The sequence below is a fragment of the Maylandia zebra genome, linkage group LG19 (assembly GCF_041146795.1).
Source record: "Maylandia zebra isolate NMK-2024a linkage group LG19, Mzebra_GT3a, whole genome shotgun sequence".
NCBI classification, from domain to species: domain Eukaryota; kingdom Metazoa; phylum Chordata; class Actinopteri; order Cichliformes; family Cichlidae; genus Maylandia; species Maylandia zebra.
Window position 1 is genome coordinate 30,729,053 of NC_135185.1, and position 23,602 is coordinate 30,752,654.

The 23,602-nt window shown below is 42.9% G+C and overlaps 1 protein-coding gene across 6 annotated transcripts in view; it reads right to left on the bottom strand.

Moving 5' to 3' along the window:
- The window catches only part of LOC101476662 (ryanodine receptor 3), a 109,432-nt gene that overhangs the window by 69,169 nt on the left and 16,661 nt on the right, over window positions 1-23,602 (bottom strand). For 5 of the 6 annotated variants that reach the window (XM_076877887.1, XM_024806245.2, XM_024806247.2 and 2 more), the window contains exons 2-15: window positions 19,168-19,287; window positions 15,195-15,299; window positions 8,062-8,076; window positions 7,517-7,591; window positions 7,291-7,369; window positions 6,628-6,740; window positions 5,410-5,509; window positions 5,017-5,110; window positions 4,170-4,244; window positions 3,554-3,710; window positions 2,864-3,028; window positions 2,355-2,476; window positions 1,410-1,590; window positions 491-626 (exon numbers count right to left, since the gene is read on the bottom strand). In XM_076877887.1, coding sequence (XP_076734002.1) covers window positions 491-626; window positions 1,410-1,590; window positions 2,355-2,476; window positions 2,864-3,028; window positions 3,554-3,710; window positions 4,170-4,244; window positions 5,017-5,110; window positions 5,410-5,509; window positions 6,628-6,740; window positions 7,291-7,369; window positions 7,517-7,591; window positions 8,062-8,076; window positions 15,195-15,299; window positions 19,168-19,287 — 1,537 coding nt within the window. The remainder of the gene's footprint in view (window positions 1-490; window positions 627-1,409; window positions 1,591-2,354; window positions 2,477-2,863; window positions 3,029-3,553; window positions 3,711-4,169; window positions 4,245-5,016; window positions 5,111-5,409; window positions 5,510-6,627; window positions 6,741-7,290; window positions 7,370-7,516; window positions 7,592-8,061; window positions 8,077-15,194; window positions 15,300-19,167; window positions 19,288-23,602) is intronic. The other variant, XM_076877886.1, reaches the window with a different exon arrangement.

A 23,602-nucleotide genomic window follows, 5' to 3' on the forward strand; every position in this document is an offset into this window, starting at 1 on the left:
TGTGTGTGTGTGTGTGTGTGTGTGTGTGTGTGTGTGTGTGTGTGTGTGTGTGTCTGAGATGACTGATGTTGTTGGGTTGATGCCCTGGCATTGGGCCGCATGCCACCGAGCCATTTCTGCAACAATGTGTTTGTCTGTTTTGTTTTTGGAGTATTAGAAAAGTGTATTTATGGTTCATGTGTCTTCAATTCAGTTTTATTTATACAGCATCAATTCACAGCAACAGTCACAGAAAGGTGCTTTATACTGTGATGCAAAGAGCCTAAAATTATGTGGAGAAAACCGCTGTGATCAACCATCTGGAGACAGTGGGACGGAAGAACGCACTTTTAAAGAGGAAGAAACCTCTGGCAGAATCTCAGAGGTTTCTGCCGCATCCTGTGTGTCAGTGTGCAAATGTGAATCTGAACTTTCAATTTTAAGATTAATTGCAGTTGGCAGTGAGTCTGTGTGTGTATTTGTGTGTGTGCTGTTAAGACCAGCATCTCACCCAGCAGCTCATACAGCAGGTTGAGAATGTCTTTCCAGGCCGCTCCAGCCTCCGAGCCCGCGCACTCCCCAAAATGTGCGGCGCTGTTATAGACGTTCAGTCGGTCAATACAGTTGGACACCAGAGTCAGCATGCCCTAAAAAAGAGGCAGTGACACATGTCACATGACCCACCACATGTCACTGGTATAAGAGCTTCCTCTGATGAAATCTGCCCCCAGTTTTCAGTTAGTGTAATGCAGCTTCATGATGGTCTTGTACTGGTTTATTCTACAGACTTGAAATACCTGAGACCTGATATGCTAAATGGAAAGTGTTCCAGTTATTGTGACAAGCTGACCTTCGAGATTAGAATTAAGATAGAAATGTGCTCCTTTAGTCCCCCATAGAAAGGTACATAAGATTAAAAAATCCTTAAAAGATATGTAACTTGCAAAAATCAATACTCTATGTGTCGATAATCTTCAGATATATTGCAATCAAGTCTCTTATTTTATGGTCTCTCGAAGACATTTTGACACAGTTATGCTGTTGTATCCTGTAAGATTTAACCTGCTTTTCAGTGGGTGACATCATAGGGTCCCTCAGCGAGGCAGTTGACATTTTATAATTGATGAAAGCAATTTAGAGCCTAGAAGCTTAGCAGAAAGCTCAGTGCGCTCATGCCAGCCTCAGGAAAACTGCTGACACCGTCATATAAAGTGCGTCCAAATACAGGATGCCATTGAAACAAACCACAAAGAATCAATTGGTTTCGCTTTTTCACCTCCTTCTGCAAGTTTGCCACTACTGCTAGCTTAATCACACGTGCACTCATTCACTAAAAGTGTCCCAATTGCAACCACGTTGAGATTCTTTTGCTCTGCCTGACTGCCTCGCGAGCTCTTTTTTACTAAACCTTCCTTGATGGATGAACTCACTTCCTGCTTGAAGAGGTTCTGTCTGTTTTTGAGCGAGCGCAGCTTGATCTGCCTTTCTTCGTGCTCCAGCTCGGCATCGGGGAGCTGGAAATAAGTGATGAGGTCATTAAGGGTTTGGAGCACCTCCTCCACGGGCAGAGCGACCAGTGCCCTGTTCTTAACACCCAGACAATCCAGGTCTCTGGGGGAAGTAGACAGAAAGAAAAAAACTCAATCACACATTTAACACTACTTGCCGTTTCTCAAATTCTCTCATTCATTCGAGGAAACAAACCATTGCTAAAGATACGACGACTGGGAAGCTGAACAGACTTGAGGAGAGGCAGTGATGACTAACACGATCTTTAACCCAACGGTTCATTCATGCTGAAATGCTGATTTCCGCTGGCCTGCTAAAAATAGCTCTAATCCTATGCATGGGAGCGGTGTGTGTGTGGTGGTGGTGATGGTGGGGGCTGACAGATTCCTGCCCCTAAGTCTGACCCAGGAGACAGCAAGCCCTCTGATAACAAATACAGGCAATGGAAGCATCCACGTATGTGCTTCATAGCAGTGATGCCACTGCATTTCTATTTGGAAACATGTGGCTGGTCCACTGAGTGAACTGCATGGGGCACTGGCACCCCACTCAGACAAAACCCACAGGCCCCTCTTGTTACATCACGAGTTATATCACACCTATGAGTCTGTGGGCTTCGAAAATAGCCTTCAGATATAATTTGCCGATGTTGGAATGTCTTTATCATCAGGCGTAATTACGCTAAACCATCATCAACGTGGGTGCTTATGAAACTTGTCCCAGTGACAGGACATTTTGCAGATTACCCTAATAAAGTGGCGAAAGACAAATGTGGGCTGCAATTTGGTTTAATTGGCTAATTTGTGCAATCACATCCCTGTGTGCTGAAGTGAGCAACGGCACCGTTTTGTCACCGTGTAGCGTACCTGATGAATCGCTTAAAGAGAAGCGTGGTGTTGCGGATGATGCGCGCGGCGCGGGACTCCTCGTGCTGACAGCGCTGGAGGGTCAATCCGTCATCCATGTGACCTTCAGAATGCAGGCATGCCTTGAGAGGACGCCACAGGGCGAGAAAAGGGCGAGAAACATTGCCATGAGACGATATAAAGAAATGAGTAAAGAAATGAAGGAGGAGAACGCACTGAGCCACAGTGTCTGGAACACAGGTGCTGACACTACAGGCCACCTGGCTGTGTTTACATGCCGCACGCACACCCCCTCTGCAACAGTAGCCAGGAGACGAGGTCTATATTTAGCAGAGGCAGAGATATGAGATGCAAACTAACAGAGGATCATCTTAACTCAATCAAGTCATTACTCTCGAAATAATTATCCACTCAAAGGAGTGTGATTTATTTATTAATGCTCCTTGTTTTCTCCATGTGCCTTGCATCTAAAGACAGAGCAGTGTGCGCTCGCGTATGTCGCCACTCACTCTTCTCTTGAGGGGACCCAGACGAGCAGATTTGACATCGGGCGCCTGGTACGAGAGCCAGAGACCCGCGGCCACGTGCATGATGAAGCAGATCGAGTCCCCGTATTTAATCTCAGCCACTCCCATTCCCTCGATGTCGCGCTTGGGGCTCTGCTCCAGCTTCTCCTGCACAGAAAGGAAGGAAAAGAGACCCAGATTTGCTCTTAATCAAACCACGACCAAATATTAGCTGCATCTACAACTTAAAGCTCTCCGCCCATCACAAGCAAGAAGGCTGTATTTGTTTTGCTTTTAGGATTAGATGTAAATAATGTAAATCAAGTCAGCTGCTTAACATATTCTGCAAGACATGCTTCAGATCCACATTGGAAGGGGGTCAGTAATTGGTTCAGCATCACTATTCATTTCAAGAAACTATATTGAACAGAGTAGTTAAACGGTCGCTTCAGTTAGAGTCGGCAAGTTCAGCTAAATTAACCTCAATGGTGTCGTTTTCGCTCGTCCAATAATTCTTGCAATTTTCATTGTCCTTGAAAAAGCTGTGATTTTCCAGCCCAAGGATATTTGGCAGTTCATTCGTAAAAGGTTAATAGGTGATCCTTCATAAAGCCTTCTTGCTGGTGTTTAAATGGGAAAGGGTGTGGCTGATCCTGTATGATGCAGTTCATTTCTGTGTGCATGTGTCCTTACCTTAGAGGCTCTGAAGCAGAAGGCCGTTGCAACGGTGTCAGACCTCTCCCGATCCTGAAGCACCAGCCCCCTGTCCTCCGTTAGAGCCAGGTAGTGACCGGTGGTCAGGTGCCGTAGCCGGAAGGGCTGACCCCAGCGGATGTGGCTCCCGCTCCAGCTGTCAACGCCACAACCGCACATTAATATTAAGCATACACAAAAATGTTCAGTTCACAAACCCAGGGAGATTTGCTAATTAGCTGATCTAAAAAAAACTGCTGCCAGCTGTTAATTATCTAGTAGATATGAATTGAATCAGTTGGAAACGGATGAAAACATTTTTGTAATTATGCACCTTTTTTTTCCTTTTTAGGAAACAGGAAAGTCTAAACAAACAGCATCAAAAACATGGCAGAAATCAAAGGGGAACGGCAGCAAAGACAGAGGGAAAGAGAAAGAGGGGATAAGGCAGAGGCCAAAGTGCAGCAGTGAGGAAAGGAGAACAGATAAAATGGAAACAATGAACAAAAGACAGAAAAGAAAGGTGGAAAGGACAGCGATGAACTAAACAAAAACAAAGGAGAGAGTTACAGGAAGAAAGGCAACAGATAAAAGATCACATGAAACACAAAACCACCTGATTCGGAGTGGCTCCAGCCTCCACAAGGACCTCGCCTTGGCACCAGCTTTACCCGTCTCATAGTTGACTATCCTGAGGATGAGAGAGAAGCATGAGTGTGTGTGTGTGTGCGTGGGCAGATGCTTTAACTGTCTAGCTGCCACGGACACTCTCAAGGTCATTCATCCCGGCCCTCTCTCCTCTCATTTGTCACACTGATATTCACAGACAAGATGTTTGACTTTGGCACATAAGCACGCTGTTTTTACTCTGCCGACTGCGGCGTCACATCCTTCAAACACAGACGAGTCCCGATAAATCGCAGCTACGCCGTCTCTCAGTGATATGGGTGACTAGGTCCCAAGATAAAAGAAATCGCTCATCGACCCCTTGGTGACAGTTTGGAGTGCGTTTGATCAGCCCCAGAAAAATGTGAGACCTCTAAAAAGCACGCTCCATCTGTGAAATATCAAGGAGTAAAAGCCAAAGCTAGAAATTAGAATTAAATCTAATCCTGCTCCGGTCTAAAAACAGAAACTGTGTGCACATCGTGTGTATCACAGAGGAAGACGCACACATCTTTTGGCACCTGGCTGAATGTGTACGGGCCCGTGTAGTGCCCGCTGTTTTGACCCACTTCAGGCCCAGTGTGCCATTATTCAGCGCTCTGCCTTATGTGAGTTGGCACCAAGCAGCTATGCTGTAGGTAAAAATAACACCGCAGCCATTTTGGCTCCCGTGGGGAGGGGGGCGGGGGTTACACTGGTCACAGAGCGTGGTGGAAACAGAGGGCTGGCAGCTCCATTAGCTTCTCATGTGCTGTGTAACTACTTTAGCTTTGCCCCTGCGATGCTGTGTTAGGCACCTCTGCTGCTCTTCACTCTGGTCTGATCCCGGGATTGTAACAACCTCGTCATGTCCGTGGAACAGCCGCATCACGTGACCACCTAACAGGTAGCCTATTGGAGAAGGACAAAGAAAAGATTTGGCATCTCAGAGATGAAATCAGGAAAAATAGACAATCCATATCACAGAGGTTTAAGTGTTTAACTGCCATATTTAAGTGTTTTACCCATTTTTAAATACAGTTAGAAACATTAAACTCGTTGCAAATTTAGCCACTGTCACCTGGATTTGACTGAATATGCAGAAAATTCAAATTATATGGGCTGCAAAATTCATCACAACACTGTCTTCAAGTATATTTGTCTCTCTTTTTTACCTGAAGGTATATCAAATGATTATGTAAAGTCTCTACCTTCTTCTATGTTGCTACCAGAGCAGATGGGATGGACGTTCCACAGAGTCTGCATGAAGGAAGCGTCCACCTGGATGTTGCCACTTGAGATGGATAAATGCTGCAGGAAAGAGCACATCCAGCTTTCACTTTTGTGTACAACTACAGAAATATGCAAGTGACAGCACTGTGATCTTATGAGCAATCAGCAATGTATCTACATCTTTACGAGCCACATGTTTGATTTGGCAAAACCTTCACATCAGATGCCCTACCTGACGTGACCTCCCCCATTTATGTGAGCTTGGGATCGACACTAGGAGTGCACTTGCTTGTGACCTGGGTTTGTAATGCATGATTGTATTGATTCAACTTGAAAAGGATGATGAGTTGTCAGTTGGAGCTTGAAAGTCTATTACCACTGATGCAGAAGAAGACTCCAATTTATCGATGAGCGCTCAGGGATACACAAACAGATTATAATGTAGAGAATATGTGTGTGTGTGTGTGGTTTCCACAGTGTTTGTGCATCCAAAAAACAAATTTTGTGGCAGCTGTGTCCTGATCATCCTCCTTCCCCAGAGTCTCCTGCAGCCCTCTCGGTGCTTGTGTGTCTTCACATACCACAGTGTGTGTGACAGCTGGGACAGACTACCAGATTGGCATTGCTGACTGTAAGGCGATAGTGGTCATCTGTCCGTGCCCCCAACTGCCGTGGGGCTGTAAGCACCGCCTGGCTGCTGTCACAAACTTCACGGATCATGGAGAACATGTTTCCCACGGTTAGCGTCCGAGTCCGTGTGCTCAGTGGGCAAAGTTAGTCTAAAAGTGAAAGTTACCCGCTGCTGAAAAAGTTAGAATCATAGCTGCAGAGGAGAGGAATGTTTGGGCCAGAATGATTACGTAGGAGCTTGATTTGAAAAGGCACTGGAAGCAAAGAAATCATAATCCCCCCCAGAGATCAGACGTGATGCAGTGCAGATCAAATTTTGCTTAATGTAATTGTATGCATTTTTGCAGTCATCTGGAGGGGGAAAAAAGTTGTTGCTTTTAATGTTAAGCCTCCAGCTGGAGAGAGGTCACGGAGAGAGCTGCAGCATGTGGTAACAGGATTGCTATAATCTGAAATTTTGCCACATCAGGGGAGTAGAATTGATGCGCTCCTACCAAGACCTCTGTGTTATGATCACTCAAATGCACGCACACACACACATACACACCGGCAAACACTAGACTTACAAGGTATCGCTCTGAGGACACGCTGACGAGGATGAGGTCATCGCCGATGCGTACTTTCTCTCCCTCTGATCTCTGCTTGGAGGCTGGATGGATTGTCCACCAGCAAGCCTCACCTGCAACAGTAAGCGCACGCATACACAAACACGTTTCTTCTATATTTTTAATCAAACACCACTGCCCAAATACCCCCTGTAATTACTAATATTGTCGCAGTGGGCTGAAGATGAGGGCACATGGGTCACCGCAGCAAGATTTTCAAGTGAAATTGAGGCGACTGCTCATCGAGCGTATCACATGATGCAATTAACAAGTGCAAACAGAAGTGGGTCCAGGTATCAGCCTGCCACACATGAGGGTGTTAAATATTCTGCACAGATGAAATCATAGCTGACAACAAGAAGCACAAAGTAAGTGTACACTGCTTCACTGTGGGAGGGGGGGTATCAACTGAGATTCTGAAAAGACAAACAGTGAAATTCACTCGCAAACAAACGAAGAGCGGGAAGAAAGATAAAGAGGGGACTTTCAGACAGCGAAGAGGAGGTTAGATAGATTTAAAGAAGCAGACGGAGGCGGAACAAAGACGGAGAGAGACAGGCGTAGCGACAATGACAAAGGGAACGGAGGAAGATAAAAGGGAACTGCACCGGAGCTTTTATTTACCTGTTGAATCCTCCTGCAGGCCGACATCAAAGGAAAGCTTATCTGTCTGTGACCTTGATGTCTTCAAACAGGCCAGGTACTGTGGTCAACACACACATCAAACCACAAAAGACAGAGCTGTCACACGCTTCCTGTATTTGACAAGGGTCATTTTTGATATACCGTATAAATCAACCGTTATAATCTGTCGTGGTTTGTTTAGCGGGGATTGTTTGAGATCTCTCACCATAGAGCTGAAGGAATGCCGCAGGAGGATGGCGTGTCCGTACAGCAGAGTCTTGTGTCCGCCACTCTGCGCTGCCTATAGAGACGATTCACAAACACATGTACACAAGCGCATAGTTACATGTCAGCTCAGTGTTCTGTCAGAACAACCCCAGTGGTCTCCCTCCAACCGCTTCAATCGAACCTCTGACACTGAATGTTGACCTCATCGACGACTAGGGTGACCTCAAGCTGGGGGCACGCATCTCCTGGGGAGGGTTTGCACCCAGTCTCTCCAATGAACACATGCAATCTGCTCCTGTATCCGTGAGTGAGCAGGATACGGGCTCATCTTTCCAGCACTCCAGCTACAGGAATGTGGGAGGATGCACACTGTAAACTACTGTCAGTCTCTGGATGCAATGTCAGTATTAGCAGACAATGACTCCATCGCCTTGGGGATTGGGTTAAGATGCAGGAGGGGGAACAATTAATATATCTATTGGGAGAAATGCAAAAGGGGGTGTTTTTTTTTTCTCTTTGGCAATCAACTCCCATGTTACTCACCTTCCTTATGAGCCTCTAGGAAGCATTAAGGTAAGAAAGAGTGTTATTATTCAGAAAAGAGCTACTGTTCTCCTGAGCCTGTCTGCTTTAGGTGGTACAAATTTAGGGCCACACACAGCTGTTACTTATTTAAAGGAATGAAGAAAAAGAAGCTGACAATCTTTTTTTGTGTGTGTTTTACAGTGAAGCCACTGGAAAACAAATATTTTCTACAAGCCAAGCAGGATACTAACTATACAGTATGTTTCCAGCAAAGCTGAGTTTATTCTATGCAATTTTACAAAATTGTAGTTACGTAATATCCAAGCGCTATGTGAATCATGGCTCGTTTTATAAAATCATAGTGTGGTCCTACATCTTCTTTTGCCGCGTTTCTATTTCTCTCTCTATCCCCCTCAGTTGGCTACTGGGACAATAGCGGGCCTGTGATTTGATGCAGTTGTGTTCTGCAGACTGCAGTACTGGCTTTCAGGCTTCTTCTGTGCTGCTGGTAACTGCTCTAAGCTGGCTGAGGGGCTGAGTCTAATGCAGTGAGGCATGCAGCACTGCAATCACCACAGCGGATAAACCCCAAACTCACTTTCCTGTCCCAATGACGGGCTGTGCATGATCAGCAAGAAAAGTTATTTTCTAAATGTAGAGACACATTGCAGCAAAAACGTAATATAACTTAAGCATGTGAAAAGAGCAAAGCTGTTATAACCCCTGGATGAATGAACCATATGGGAGAAAACTTTTGAATGATGCTGTCTCCAACTATAGATCACAAACCGCCGTATCCAGTGCCAGAAATAATTATTATTTGATCCAATGCTGAAACTGCAATTTTGTTCATTTACGTAGAAATGAAAAGTCTCAGATTTTCATGATAGAGAGCAACTACAGAAAAAATACAATACTCAAAAGTTATAAATCAGTTTCCACGTCATTTAATATTTGATCTCTTACAATCCAGCCTGCCTCCAACAGACTAGGTGTATGTCCATGTGGCACACAGATTACAATCAATTAATCAATCAATTACAGATATTCTGTTACCTTCACACCAAGCTTGGGCAGCTGTTGGTTTGGTTATTCAGAAATAGAAGAAATATAAAATAACTATCAATCGCCCTGAGTCTGGAACTCCATGCAAGATCTTGCCTCATGGGATGAGGATAATCATGAAAAAGGCAGTGTATTAGCCCTATGAGCTTGTTAGTGATCTGAAGGCAATTGGGACCATTGGTAACACACTATAATGGATTGAAATCTGGCAGCACCTGCAACACCCCCCGCTCAAGAAGGCACACGTACAGGCTTGTCTTAAGCTATGAATTAGGAATCATTTAAGAATCTAAATGATTCAGAAAAGATTGGGAGAAAGTAATGAAGTCAGATGAAACCAAAACGATGCTCTTTGGCACTTTTTCTGCTAAGTTACAGGATGACTTCACTACACTGACAGCCAGTGGATGGGAAGATGTAGCATAATATATCAGATGAGAACCTCCTTCCTTCAGTTAACATAGGTCTTTCAGCATGACAGTGACACATCACCAAGGTAACAAAGGAGTAGCTAAAGAAGAAGACCATTATGGTTATGGAGTAGCCTAGCCAGTCTCCAGACTTCAGTCCTACAGAAAATCTGTGGAGGAAGCTGAAGCATTAAGACAAATTACTTATTCCACTGAATGACATGCAAATCATTCTTTAATTCATAACTTTATTAAATTCATTCATTCATTCATTCATTCACTTCCGCTTATCCTTTTCAGGGTCGCGGGGGGCGCTGGAGCCTATCCCAGCTGTCATAGGGCGAGAGGCGGGGTCCACCCTGGACAGGTCGCCAGTCTGTCGCAGGGCCAACACACAGGGACAGACAATTTGGATTATCCACTTAACCTACAAGTTTATTAAATGTGTTTTTTTCTGGAACTCTGGTTGATATACTGTTTCTCAACATTTAAATGAAACTACCAGGAAAATTGAGAGAAATTATGGATTTCTTTGGAAGCGAGCAAACTTACAAATTCAGCTGGGGATCAAATAATTATTTCCCCACTGCATGGTGTGTGAGCCTGCAGCAGGTATTCCCCAGTGACCAGTCTTACCACTCGCCCATTCTGACCAGCAACCCTCCAATATGGGCTGGGATACTTTATATTAGTAAAGACAAATTTGCACTTAGTAATTATTAGTGGATACTGATCTGAATGCGGCCTGGCATTTACACTAGTTGCTGTGTGTTGTCTTTGCAGGTACCTTGTTGTGCCCTTTGTGTCTCTGTGCCTTCCGGCTAAAACCGCTTGAACTGCCTGAACTCAACAACCATTTGCTCCAGCCACTGTCTATTGATGAGCCCATCTGTTCAAAGACATATTGATTTCAGAGCCTCAGCCGAGACATATTCAACCTCCATTTCCCCTTTAATGGCGCTTCCTCCAGTGACATTTCAGTGCAGGCAAGAATGATGAATAGGTAGACAATATCGAAAACAGATAAACGTGAGAGGAGAGAACGCACTCGAGTGACACGGTTCAAATTGCCAATCCAAGAAGTCTAAAAAGTCTCTGGAGTATTTGCTACACGGGTACGTAAAGTGAGACGGGTTACAATATAAATGTTTGCGATAAGTAAATCCAATAGGTGTATGTACACGAGAATTCATCTCAAAATAAGGTCAATTTGATCTTTGAATTTAGTGTTTATAGTTTTTTTTTATTGATTAAAGGAGGAAAAGAGGTCAAAATACTTCTCTACTCTCAGCCAGCTGGAGGCATCGTTAGAGTCTCAGTCTGACTGACAGTCTGCTCAGACTCGAGCAGGCAACGTTTATTTATTTATTCCTTTTTTAACTGATTGTAAAGTAGGAACCAAAATCAGCAGCTTAACTGACCTAAGTAACATTTCCTGTCATTCCTGTTTTATCAGGTTTGAACATTTGTTTTAGATGCTTATGCATCGTAATGTAACATCATATCAGCAGCATATCACCGTGGGCAGCACGGTGGCACGGTGGTTAGCACTGTTGCCTCACAGCAAGAAGGTCCTGAGTTCAGTTTCTATGTGGAGTTTGCACGTTCTCCCGTGTTTGTGTGGGTACTCCGGCTTCCTCCCACAGTCCAAAGACATGCACTTAGTGGGGGTGGGTTAATTGGCCATAGGTCTCTGTCTCTGTCTATGTGTATGTGTTAGCCCTGCGACAGACCGGCGACCTGGCCAGGGTGTTACCCCGTCTCTCGTCCTAAGACAGCTAGGATAGGCTCCAGCCCCGCCGAAACCCCGAAAAACGATAAGCGAATGGATGAGTGACATCTCGAGCTCTAGTTCACACCTTGTCTATTATTTGTAGTAGAAGTAGTGTTTCTGTTTGTGCTCCTGCTTTGGTTCTTTTGTGTTTCTTTGTCGTGGCATCCTGGCTATCTTCACTTGTACGTTAGTTGAATTTCACCTGTTTCAGTTTCCTAATCAGCCCTTAGTGTATAAATAGTCCTGTGTTGCTCTTTGTGGTATTGTATGTTGTCCTTTTCATTTTCTGTGTTTTCCCATGTTGCTATTTCCTGTGTCCTTTTGGAGTTCACTTCCTGTTTTCCTCTGTTTGGTCTGAATTTGTGTGAACTGAACTGAAGTATTTCAATGTTACAGCTGAGCAGATAAAAAGCAGGTGCAAAGTGATGCCTGCAGAGCCCCTTTCTCATTGAGTGCAGAGGAGGAGCAGAGGCCAGTAGTACGAAGCAGGATTTGGGTTTTCAGTATTACAAAGGCAGTTCACTTCTTAGCAGACTGCATCACCATGGCAACTTATACTGCAGATCTAACCTGATACTGAGTAGGATATCCTTGAGATTAGCGATCAGCATGTGTGAAATCACCACCTACTGACCAATCAGTTCTCCGGAAAATGGTGTCACTACTATTCCAGCATTACCTGCGAGATATTCCTGGAAGGGTGAAGATGGTAAGAGCATCTCAATTCGTTTAATCGAGTCTGAAGTCATTGTCTCTCCCCGATGAGCATCAGTAAGACATTTAGATTCGTCTTCCATGTTGTAGTTGACCTTATACCAAATGTTTCCAAAGCACTTCACTCAACAATCTCTCTCTCTCACACACACACACACACACACACACACACACACACACACACACACACACACACACACACACACACACACACACACACACACACACACACACAGCTGCTTTGTCTGCAGTAGCTGTGTTGCTTGCTGCCTGCTCTGCCAGTAGATCTCTCCATGTGTGTGATTGGCAAGATGCTGCCAACGCAGCCCCATTCATGTGAACGCACTCACAGCTCCACTGGGAAACCCTGGGTTGACTTATTGACTTGATTACCACCTTCCTGTGTCTGCTTAGCCTGACTGCCAGTGTCGGTGCAAGTGAAGCCAGATAACAGAAAAATATTCAGAGTATGTTGAACTTGATTCACAGCACAGAGCCCAGGACAAGATGTGTGTTTATGTTTGCCAGCTAGATACAAATGAGACTTGAGCAGCTAAATTTGGTTGTTTAAAATCTATGGCTCAAACTGTCATCTGGCTGATAGTGAGTCAGTGTGGCTGACAAAACGAATTTGATTGGCTATGTGGAAACAAGTTTGCCTTCTACAGAGATGAGGGACGAACAGAAGGCCAAACAAATTAGCGATAAGGAGACGATGTTTTGATGCCAGACTGAAATGTAAATCGGTGCATAATTCCTTTCCCAAAAGGAGAAGAGAGAGAGGCAAGCTAACTCCAGTGTTATTTTAAGCCTTTTAAAGGTGCTGATGCAAGAAGGATGGTCAACCATGTTCATTTGAGCTTTGATCTAGCGTTTAATATTTTGGAGCTCCCTTTTTCTCCGCCGCAGCTCGCAATTTCCTGCTAACACCGCCCACAGCAGCAGTGGAACCAATGGTCTTGACTCGTGTCATTCTGCTGCACAGACAAGATCCACTCCTGACATCTCCATTTATCTCTGAAGTAAAGCCATTAAATATGTGCCTTAACAACTAAAGATTTATGGAAATTCTCACATCCTTAACCACATGGTATTAAAGGATGAACAGACCAAATCATGCAGAGAGCTTATGAGACTAAATCAATCGTGATCGCTTTCAGTCTCCTTCCAGAAATGTTCGTATCAGATCAGCTGTTTGCATCATGCTATAGCGTCTCTCACAGCATACAGCTGCTATGATTAGAAGAAGATGCTGTGACAAATGAGAGCTTATTCTATGCGGAGGGTAGCACAAAACAAATGATGCTGCACTGAGCATTCATCTGAATCCCCCGAAGACAAGACAAATGTTAATCTGACGCTAATCCAACATTGGAGACGCTCTAGTTCTCCAGCAAAAATCAAGTTATATAACAAGTAATTCTTTATGGAAAACCTTATTGGGAAGTCTGTATGAAACCCAATCAGGTACTTTGTACCGATTGGGTTTCAATCAGACGGAAATACTAGATTGAAGAAACCAGTTGTACCATCGTTTCAAAGAAAATTATTTAGGTGTGTAATAAACTATGACTTCTAAAGACAAATTTCACAGGTGGCGTGTCGTAAAAGTCAAACCAGAGATCAATGAGGGTAGAAAAGAAGAGCAAAGGATGCACTGCAGTGTGCAAAGGGATGAGAGGGGAATGGCATGAGCAGTGAACATACCCACTGATCCAGGCTGCGTGTCTATCACGTGAAAGATGGATTATACACAGAAAATAGAAGATAAAGATGGTAGAATTATATATCATAGAAATGTAAAAGAGCAGGAAACACACTTGCAGCACAGGAAAGGTTGACGAATGAGTGCAGATTACTGCAAAATTTGAAACGTGTTCAGTTCTCCCTACTACACGATCCTCTTTACTTTCACTATGTGGGTACAGGACTGTGCAAAAGTCTTTAGCAGCCCTTCATTTCTTTATGTTTCGCTAGGTAAACAGGAACTAGGTGCTCTGATTTATTGAAACGTGCAAATATTCAAGGAAATACAGAATATATAAGAGCAGATAAATAGAATTTGTACAACTCTATTTTTAAACTTGAAAGTCAATATTTAATATGACCACCTTTTTTCTTCTCTCTGTCATTTCTTTAAGTAGTCTTCGGGAATTGTTCATGCTTCTTGAATGAAATTCAAAGCTCTTTTTTGGATGTTGGCTGCCTTTTGTTTTGTTTTCTGTCAACATGATCCCACACTGCCTCAGTAATGTTGAGGTCCCAGCTCTGGGGAAGCCAGTCCATGACTGAGAGTGTTACACTGTCTGTTTTTCTATCCAGTTATCCTTTTCCTGCTTTGGCAGTCTGCTTGGGATCGCTGTCATGCTGGAGAATGAAGCCACTGCCAATCAGATGTTTTCAACATGGTACTGCACAGTGGATCAAATCTGATACTCCTTTGCTGCATTCATAATTCTATCAATTTTGACCACACCACCAGCTGAAATGCAGCCTCGTATCATGCCAGAGCCTCCGCCATGTTGGTCGTATACACTCTGTGTTGCTTGCCTCTACTAACCTCCTCTTCTGTATGTAATGAAGAAAATTTGAATCAAAAGTTTAAAATATAGATTCATCACTGATTCGCTATTCATCGCTGTTCTATCCAATATAACTTAAGCCTTTTCCCCCAATCCGCCCTTTTCGTAATGGCTACTTGACAGCTGGCATTTGGCAAACAGGGATTTCGCTTGGAAGCAAAATCTACAGAAACTAGGAGCAGCTCGAGACTTTTGTACAACGCTGTAAATACAATCCAAATCTACTGTCGACTGATTTTGCATGCAGGCTTTTAATTGCTATTGTACAAAAGAAAATCACGCTGTTTTCTTAAGTGTTAATCAAATGGGCAAAGGTAAACATAACGCATGAAACCTGCAGTAATTTCCCAACATTCAATGGATACATCCACATCAGCATCATGGGTGCCCAGACCTCTTTGCAGCCAGGGTCCCCAGGCTACTGAAACGGGCCTATTTTGCCCATTAAGCTCCTAACAGCTCCTAACAGTTAGGAAAATTCAACTTAGCTGACTGCATTTATTACAGCCGCCTCCTCTGGATATCAGAGCACAGTGAGACATACATTAAATGACTCGGGGATGGTTTATGAAGAATCAAAGAGCTTTTGTGTCTATCTTCACTCACCCCTTCGCTGTTCTGTCCGCTCTTAGCCAGCATCTCCTGCAGGGCTCGCACTGACAGGGACTGTTCCAGCACAAAGGTGCAGATGCAAAGGTCTGGGGGAACATACTGTAACCAAATAAAAGCATCTCTGATTAAAAACAGTCACAGATGAAATATCTCATTTTTCTAGGCAACATTTTATGAACATTTTTAGCATTTTTTTTCTTTTGAAAAAATAGACATTATATTTATATTTTATTAGTAAATAAAAATGCAAAATAACGGGTTCTGTACAGGATATATCATCTTTACTGGTAGGTAGTATTTTAGAAAGGCTCAATGATGGGGAAAAAATCAATAATTCAAATTTGTGGATATGTTCTCGCATGCATTTTTTTAAAAATATCAAACTATTAATTCATGTTTAGTAAATGACAGCAAAGAAAAAAGATCAAACTAAGCACTCTCCAGTACAGCGTGTTCTCCACCGTGCTCCAAAAGATCCCATCTACAGTGACTCAGCCTTCACCAAAGTGCTAATAATGAAAAGATCACCACTGCAGTTATTCTGCTGTCCATCAAAACTGATTCTGATTTAGTGCTTCAGGAATTTGCTCCATAAGCAAAACATCTTCATACAGCCTGGAAAAAAAGGAAAACAGCTCCCTGAATCTACAGGGATACTCTGATTAGATGCCCACTCATAAAATCTCTGCTGACTGCTGCATTTTTACCCCCACTTGAACCGAGTTCGTCTTAATCGAGTGGGCGATATTCATTAAAAGGTACTTTAAATTCAGATTAAGCGCTTTCGGGTCAGTCTGCGCTCAGATAAGCCAGGTCTTGGAAAGAGCACCATTAAAAAAATAGGGAAGATGCCAAATCGCTGAACCAGGGCAGTACTGGAAAAGACAGACGATTCAGAGAAAGGACACGGAAAGCGCCGATGGAGATATTGCAGGGCATAAACACGAGATAAATGACACCAACCCAAAACACCCTCTCTGGCCTCCTTCCCGAGTATCTCAACTGGTCCCAAAGTGGTTCGTTCACACAGGTAAATCTAACCTCATTGAAAAACTTCCCACAACCCAGTGTTATGCTAAAGTACTCAGAAGGCAAATTGAATCTTAACAATGGCCACTACTGTGTTGAATAGAAAGGCTCCAGGCAAGTCAGGGGGAAAAACAGCCGTGACTTTTTATAGAAACACGAGCCAGCGTGTTGGAATTCAAAAATAGTTTTTACGGATACACTTCCACTGACACGCTTGCTGAATTTAGACATCACTGATTTGCTACTTGTCGAGAGATGGTGAGAATTTAGTTTAATTCGAAGAGTCTTAAAAACTCACTTGCTTTCCAGAAGGAAAAAGAACCACACACACAAATGCACTGAAAGAACCAGATTGAGAAAGTGCATAGCTCGATACTTGATGACATGCTCATTAAAGGTAAAGGGATATAGTTTATATCTCTATCTTAACTAAAGGCGCAGATTACTTCTTGCGTGTGAAAGGTTTGTGGTGATGAGCCCACAGTGAACTGGCAGTTTCCATCAGCCTTTACAGTAGTTTATATGAACTTTATAGACAACTTTACAATGACTGATCTGCAACAAAATCTCTTGTGAAATCCCAAGTCATGGGTTCTGGGTCTGTCGGAGCTTTTTTCAGCACACAACACTCACAAAACAGCGTTTTAATCATAAGATTTTGACTTCCTGTTTAAATACAAGCTTAGACAAATGTCTCTTGGCTAGTTTCACATGATCGATAGATCTCAATAGTACTGACTAATAAATTATGTGAAAATGCAAATAAAAAATACACTTATATCTTCATTCTTTCATTTCACTTTTCTAAGGAAAATGATGCACTGCACCCTAACCTTGCACATCGCAGATGAAATTATTTGAAAAACATATCAACAGTAGCCAAACCCCATCATCCATTATCGTCATATATAAATATCAAGAACTTCAAAACGAACAGAAAGAATTACAAAGCGTTGGATGGTTAATGTTGACAGATCTGAGTCCACCTTTCAACATAAAAAACAAAAAAGAGTTTTCAAATGTTCAGGAAGTTTATTCCATTCCCTCGCAGCTTTAAAAGAAAAGTCTCTGATTCTGTGTGCAGTGTAAAGGTATGACACGAAGTCTGGGCTGGTGAAACGTCTTTCCTATCTGTTGAGAAGCCGTCCAGCCCTCCTCAAACCTCTCTAGGTCACAACACATGGACCTTTGCCCTCGCCTGGACTAAAACAGGAGGTGGGGAGGGACAGCCTCGAGACACAGGGGAAATAAAAATCAAAGTGACCTGGAGGGGATGGCGACTATAAAGCCCCGTCAAGGAGATAGTTTTGAGGCAGCTTGGCTGACCAATTGTGTGATGAGAGAGCAAGTGTTTTGCGATCGTGGGCGAGGATCGATCGCGTCTTTATTTCTGTCTCCAGACAGAAAGGTCAAGCAGGGTTAAAGCTGACTGTCCTGAGGATGTGGCTTCATCCGCTTCCATTGTTCTTTAGTTTAATTGGGGGCGGCACTAAAGCTTTTGGCTGGTAATGAAAAGGAATTTAGAAAAATGAGCTGGTTCCAAACAACAAAGACAAGCATCAAAGCTATAATGGTATGCGGGCACAACTCCATAATATTGAATCTCTGACAAGTGAAAGCTGCTGGTCGTATATCACACCAACGGCTTCTCACGAGCTGATTGATGTTGCCACTTACAACGTGCACGCTTTAAATCAGCCTCGTTGCATCATTTTGGTTCTGTCCCTCATTACTAGACTAGTTCACCGAGGAAACGAAGCTTCCTATTCAGTCATCCACCTCTAAATGGACATCTTGGGCTTTTTTCACAGCTATGTTGCTGATCCCAAAGGTGGGGTGATGCCTTTTCATAAAAAAACTACAGGGAATGAAGACAAAGTGCCTGATACGGAGAACATCCATCACACCTGTCAGGTATAATTACCATCCAAAATAGAGTAAAGGCCTAACCTTCCCCTTGAAACACAGATATACTCTTTGTGTGAGCTATGATAGTAAATGTCAGTATTTTGCCAAGTAAAAAACAACTCTTTTCCCTCTTTCTCTGAAAAGTATTTCCGCGTTTCTTACATGGTCACCCACGCTGCCCATGCACATAGTGTCTTGAGTGAAATTAGTCAATATTAATGGATTATTATTAAGAGACAATCAATCCAGATGAAGCCTAAGGCCCGTCAACTGTAGCTACAGGGAAACATCAATGCCAGATTAGCAGCAAAGCATCGGCAGCCATGAAAAGGCGAGAAAGAATACACATCCCTCCAGCCGATCAATCTTTATAAATAATCGCTTAACAGGGGGATCACTTAAAAGAAAAAAAAAGAAGAGAATGTGTGCCATATGGATTAATTACACAAAAAGGCATTATGATGGCACCCCCACTGACAGCAAAGCAAAAGAAATTGCATTTAACTCATTAAAACTTTACACTCATTCAAACAAACTGCAAACAGGCTGCTCTGCTACAGTAAAGCAGCGGGCAATTACAGCTAACAACAGTGCAGCTTATGAAACAATCCATCAATCACGTCCAGGGGCGTAATTTCAGGGAATTATCATCTGAGGGGGGGACCTGCGGAGATGCGACGCCGTCCCTGATCCCTTGAAAGAAAAGCTCATCAAGGAGACTGCGGTGGATGTGAGCTGCTGTGATGGTTGGCTTCTCTGATGGTTTGCTCAACCCAAACACGAACGGACTAAGCGGATGTTTGGTTTCCATGGAGGTTTTTTTATAGATGAACGCTTCCTTTCATCCGGTACACGCTTCTGAAAACTGCTTCATGTCACATTGGTCCATTTTTTTATTTGCATCTTAACACACACAAGTGTGTGAACATAAAGATATAGAAACATCTCACACTGATGACATGCATTGTTGTGCTGCCAGTTCAAATCTGAGAGAATAAAACGGTGCAACAGTAGAGCCAGTGTTGCCTACCTTTGCCTCAGATGTGGGCTCCAGGTAACACAGTCGATTGCCGAGCCCCTCGGCAGCCAAGCAGAACTTGCGATTCTCCTTCTGGATGCAAGCCACACACTGGAGCACCACTTCATCATCCTGTCAAAACAAAACAGACTTCAGTTTGTGTCTGCGCATGCAAGCTTAGACGCTGTCAGTGTGTGTGCATGTGTGTGTCATCCTGGGAGAAACCCAGTTCATCCACACACATGCCCATCCTTGTGCATTGATCGGAGGAAACTCTCAAACCACCATGGCCTGAGAAGTGCTCCTTCTTCTCCCCTGAACCTCGACACCAACCACAGTTTAGTTCATACAGCTGTTCATCAGAATAAGAGAAGCAAACTAGAAGTGCAAGCAAAAGCGAGCCTAACCTTAAACCTTTGAAGCTTTGCTTAAGTTACAGTGATGATCATCTTTTGACAATTAACCAATATTCAAAGGTCTATAATGACTTTTTCAGATTTGCAGCTGTAGTTCAGACAGTAGAGCAGGTTATTTACTAATCAGAAGGTTGGTGGTTCGATCCCTGGCTGCTTCAGTGTACGTGCCAAAGTATCCTTGGGTAAGATACTCAACCCCAGGTTGTGCTCAATGGAGTGTGAATGTTAGATGGAAAGCACTTAGATGTAGAAAAAAGTGCTTGTATGGGTGAATGAGCCATTAATGAGCGCTTGAGTAGACAAACGTTATATAAGGACCAGTCCATTTATCGTTGGTTTATTGTTGTTTGAATGGCCACACGGTGATTACTGTCACAGAACTAATGCCGTGCTCTTTCTTTGCATAACTTGTGCACTGCCATAGCAATGATTGTTCTGTTATTATGGCGTCTGTAATTTTTAACATCACATTGGGTTCAAATCTGCCAGCTGCCTAACGCGGGGATTTACAAAAATGTTCATTATTTTTTGTTTTCCTCATATAAAAATGGATGGAATAAAATGTCCTTGCATCTAGAATGAATGTCAGGTGAATTATTAAAATTTCTGTTAAAAGATAAGTAAACTATGTTGCATTCAAACATAAAATTGGACGTTCTTAGACCTTTTTTCCAAATTATCCATGGCTGATCCCTTTGAGTCAACCCAATCTTCTTTAGGCTATTTACGCTGTTTATATGGTGCAAATGAGGTTAAGGCTATTTGCTGGAGCATTTCACCTTATAAACAGAAATAATGGCTGAAACAAGTGAATGCATTTATAAAAGCGAGGTAGTGCACTGCTTTGATGTTGCATTAGTAAATATGTTTAAGACTGTGTGCAGATACTGTATATTTAAACAGTGTGTGTGTGTGTGCAAAATGAAAGTTTTGTGGATATAAATTAGATAAAATTAAAAGACTACAATGTTATTGTAAGGTGCTGCAGATACATAAAGGCCACAAATGGCTCATTTTAGATCGTCCGTAGGTGGTTGCTAGGCAACATATTGTAATCAATCGTCCATAATGAAAGTTTTATGGTTAAAAATTAGAATAAATTGCTGTAATTGTGAAAGGAAAATTATACAATGCTTTTATAAGGTGTCATTTTAGCTAATTGGTTGGTGGTTGCTAGGCATCATGATGACGTCATAATATCTGGCATAGATGAAAACCTTCAGGGAACTAAGATGTAGCTGCATGACTGTGCAGGAGAAATTCGCAGGAAAACAAGAGATTTTACATATTTATAGTAGGATGAAAATAAAGCCATAATAAATAAGACTCATTTCATGATTTAAATTAATCGCATAACACACAAAAGCTGGCTCATTGTTTTTGTGTGTTATGCGAGTAAAGGCAAATGCAGTTGATGACGACAGACGTCACCAAAAACATAAATTGTTTTGGGAGCACAAGAGCTGAAAAACAAACATCCAATGCCACTGCTGTGTAAATGGGCTTATGGTGTTTATAGTGTTGGCCCTGTAAACGCTGAATTGGGCATAGTTACTCTTCACGACAGCAGAGCAAGCAGAAATTTGCTGATATTGGCTGCTATGGGATGGGGGGGGGGGTTGGAAGCTGCTGCACAATTGCCAGCTGCATTATTTAATGTGAGAGGGATTGTGCTGAGAGCAGAGTGCAGCAGTAGTAGTAGTAACAGTAAAGCACTCCATTACAGTGCAGCACAATGCACAGCAGCGAGAGATAAAGAGGACTAGCATCTGCACGTCACCGGGTGCAAGTCCGTGTTTGTGTGCGTAGAAAGCACTGCATGGAAATCAATATGAGAAGCCTCGAGGCCCCTTTGCAACGCACGCGTTACACATTCATTTTCGAGTTGCTCGTGTGTGCTTCTGTCGGTGTAGATATTTTCCTTTTAGTGAAAAAAAGAAAAAGCAATGTGTGCGTGCATTTGTGTTTGTGGGTGTGTGGGTGTCCTTAATGATATTACCACTATTATGTGTCATCTGATGGCTACCAACAGCAGCAAAGCTTATGTGGTTTGCGGATGTCTTCCTCCCCTTACAAACAGCCTTGTAGCTTCGCATTAAATTAGGTTAAGGTTAAATGTGGGTATGAAATTTTACAGTTGGGAATGACAATTAACATTATTAACAACATTATTAATGGCACTATCATTATCAATGGAAGCAGTATACTGGAATTTAACTGGAAGTGTGAAAACGTGCTTTAGCACTACTAGCACAATGCTAGCATGCAGCATTAATTACGATGCGATACCAGTAAAAATGAAACCTTCAATATTGACTTTTTATTTATTTGGACGAGCATCGTACGGAGCTAGGAAGAGACAAGTTCGGACATTTCTGGCTTAATGAAATGGACTAAAACACCAGTCAGGCATAACATTACATGTACTGACAGGCAAAGCGATTAGCTCTTCATCATGGCACCTGTTAGTGAGAGAGATATATTAGGGAGCAAGTGAACCTTTTGTCCTTGAAGTTGATGTGTTAGAAGCAGGGAAAATGGGCAAGTGTATGGATTTGAGTGAGTTTGACTGGGACCAAATTGTGATGCCTTGACGACTGGGTCAGAGCACCTGCAAAACTGCAGCTCTGGTGGGGTGTCCCCGGTTTGCAGTGGTCAGTATCTAACATAAGTTGTTCAAGGAAGGAATAGTGATTAAGCATTGATAGGGTGGACTGGTCTGAAGAATCGCATGCCTGGCTGGGTGCATCGCTCGTCTGGCACCAGGATTGTAGGAAGAAGGCAAGCCAGAAGAGGGAATGTGATGTTTTGGGCCAACCTTGGATCCTGTCATCTATGTGGATCTTACTCTGCAGGTGGCCATAATGTTATGCCTGATTAGTTTATATATATGTATGACTTTTTTTAGTCTTGCTGACCACTCAGTGTGTAAGATACTAGAGGGGTGCAGCACAACAAATCTATTTAACCACCTTGAGCACAGAAATCCAGAAGTTTGTGCAACAGCTTATGTGATCTATAAAAAACCCCACAGCAAATAAACTAAGCGGTTGCACTTGAGCTTGACATCTGTGGAGAACTACTTTAGAAAGAGCTTCTGACACTTTTTTCCTCCTCACAAATTTTATAGAGCTTTCATCCGTGTGTCATACTCTAGCTTTTCAAAACAGATGGGGCTTTCTCATTGAGTTCACAGGAAACTGATGAAGCTGCTGATGAAGGCCGGTAGTTCAAACCGCTTGAGTATAGTTATGTCACTGCATGCTGTCAGTACACAAACAGTGTACTGTTTGCACAGTGGGGAGATTATATATTTAAACTAAGGCTGACTGTAGGAACTAATAAATCTTGGCGGGGTTGTTCGATACTGGGGAGAATTATAATCCAGGTTACGTTGGTCAATGATCAATGCCACGACGAACATGGGATTGTTATGGGAAACACTTTGCATAATGCTAACCATCTCAGATCGATATTAAAATGTATTCGACTCAGATACAGACTGAAATGAATAGGCCTTATGGCAAAGCGGCTCTGAGCTGGGTTAGAACATGCAATCAGTCTCCTTGTTAAGGGACCAAGAGCAGAGCTGATTTGAGCCACATAAGGATAGTATCGATCCAGGCATTTAATCAGAGAAGGCAACTCTCACGTCTCTGCTTCAGTCTAGCCCACAGCTGGCCCTTTTCCCTTGTCTCACCCCTGCACTGAAGTAATGTGGGGTATCTCCCCCCTTCTCTCTTTCTCTCTCTCACCCTGTGTCACAAACCCCTTGTTTTTTTATTCTTCTCCTCTTGCCCCTGACTTCTACACAGGATTCATAAAGAGAAGCACTAAGTGATGTCAGTCAGGTTGTAAGAATGGAAGGTACTCTTTTTACTCTTAAACTCTTAAAATATTTGAACCTGGTTGTCTATATGCAAAAGTCTCTCTATTACTACAGGAAAGGTTTAAAAGGATGACATGAGAGTTCATTTTACAGCTATATTGTTAGACATTCAACACTGGCACAATGAAATTGGTTTAAATAT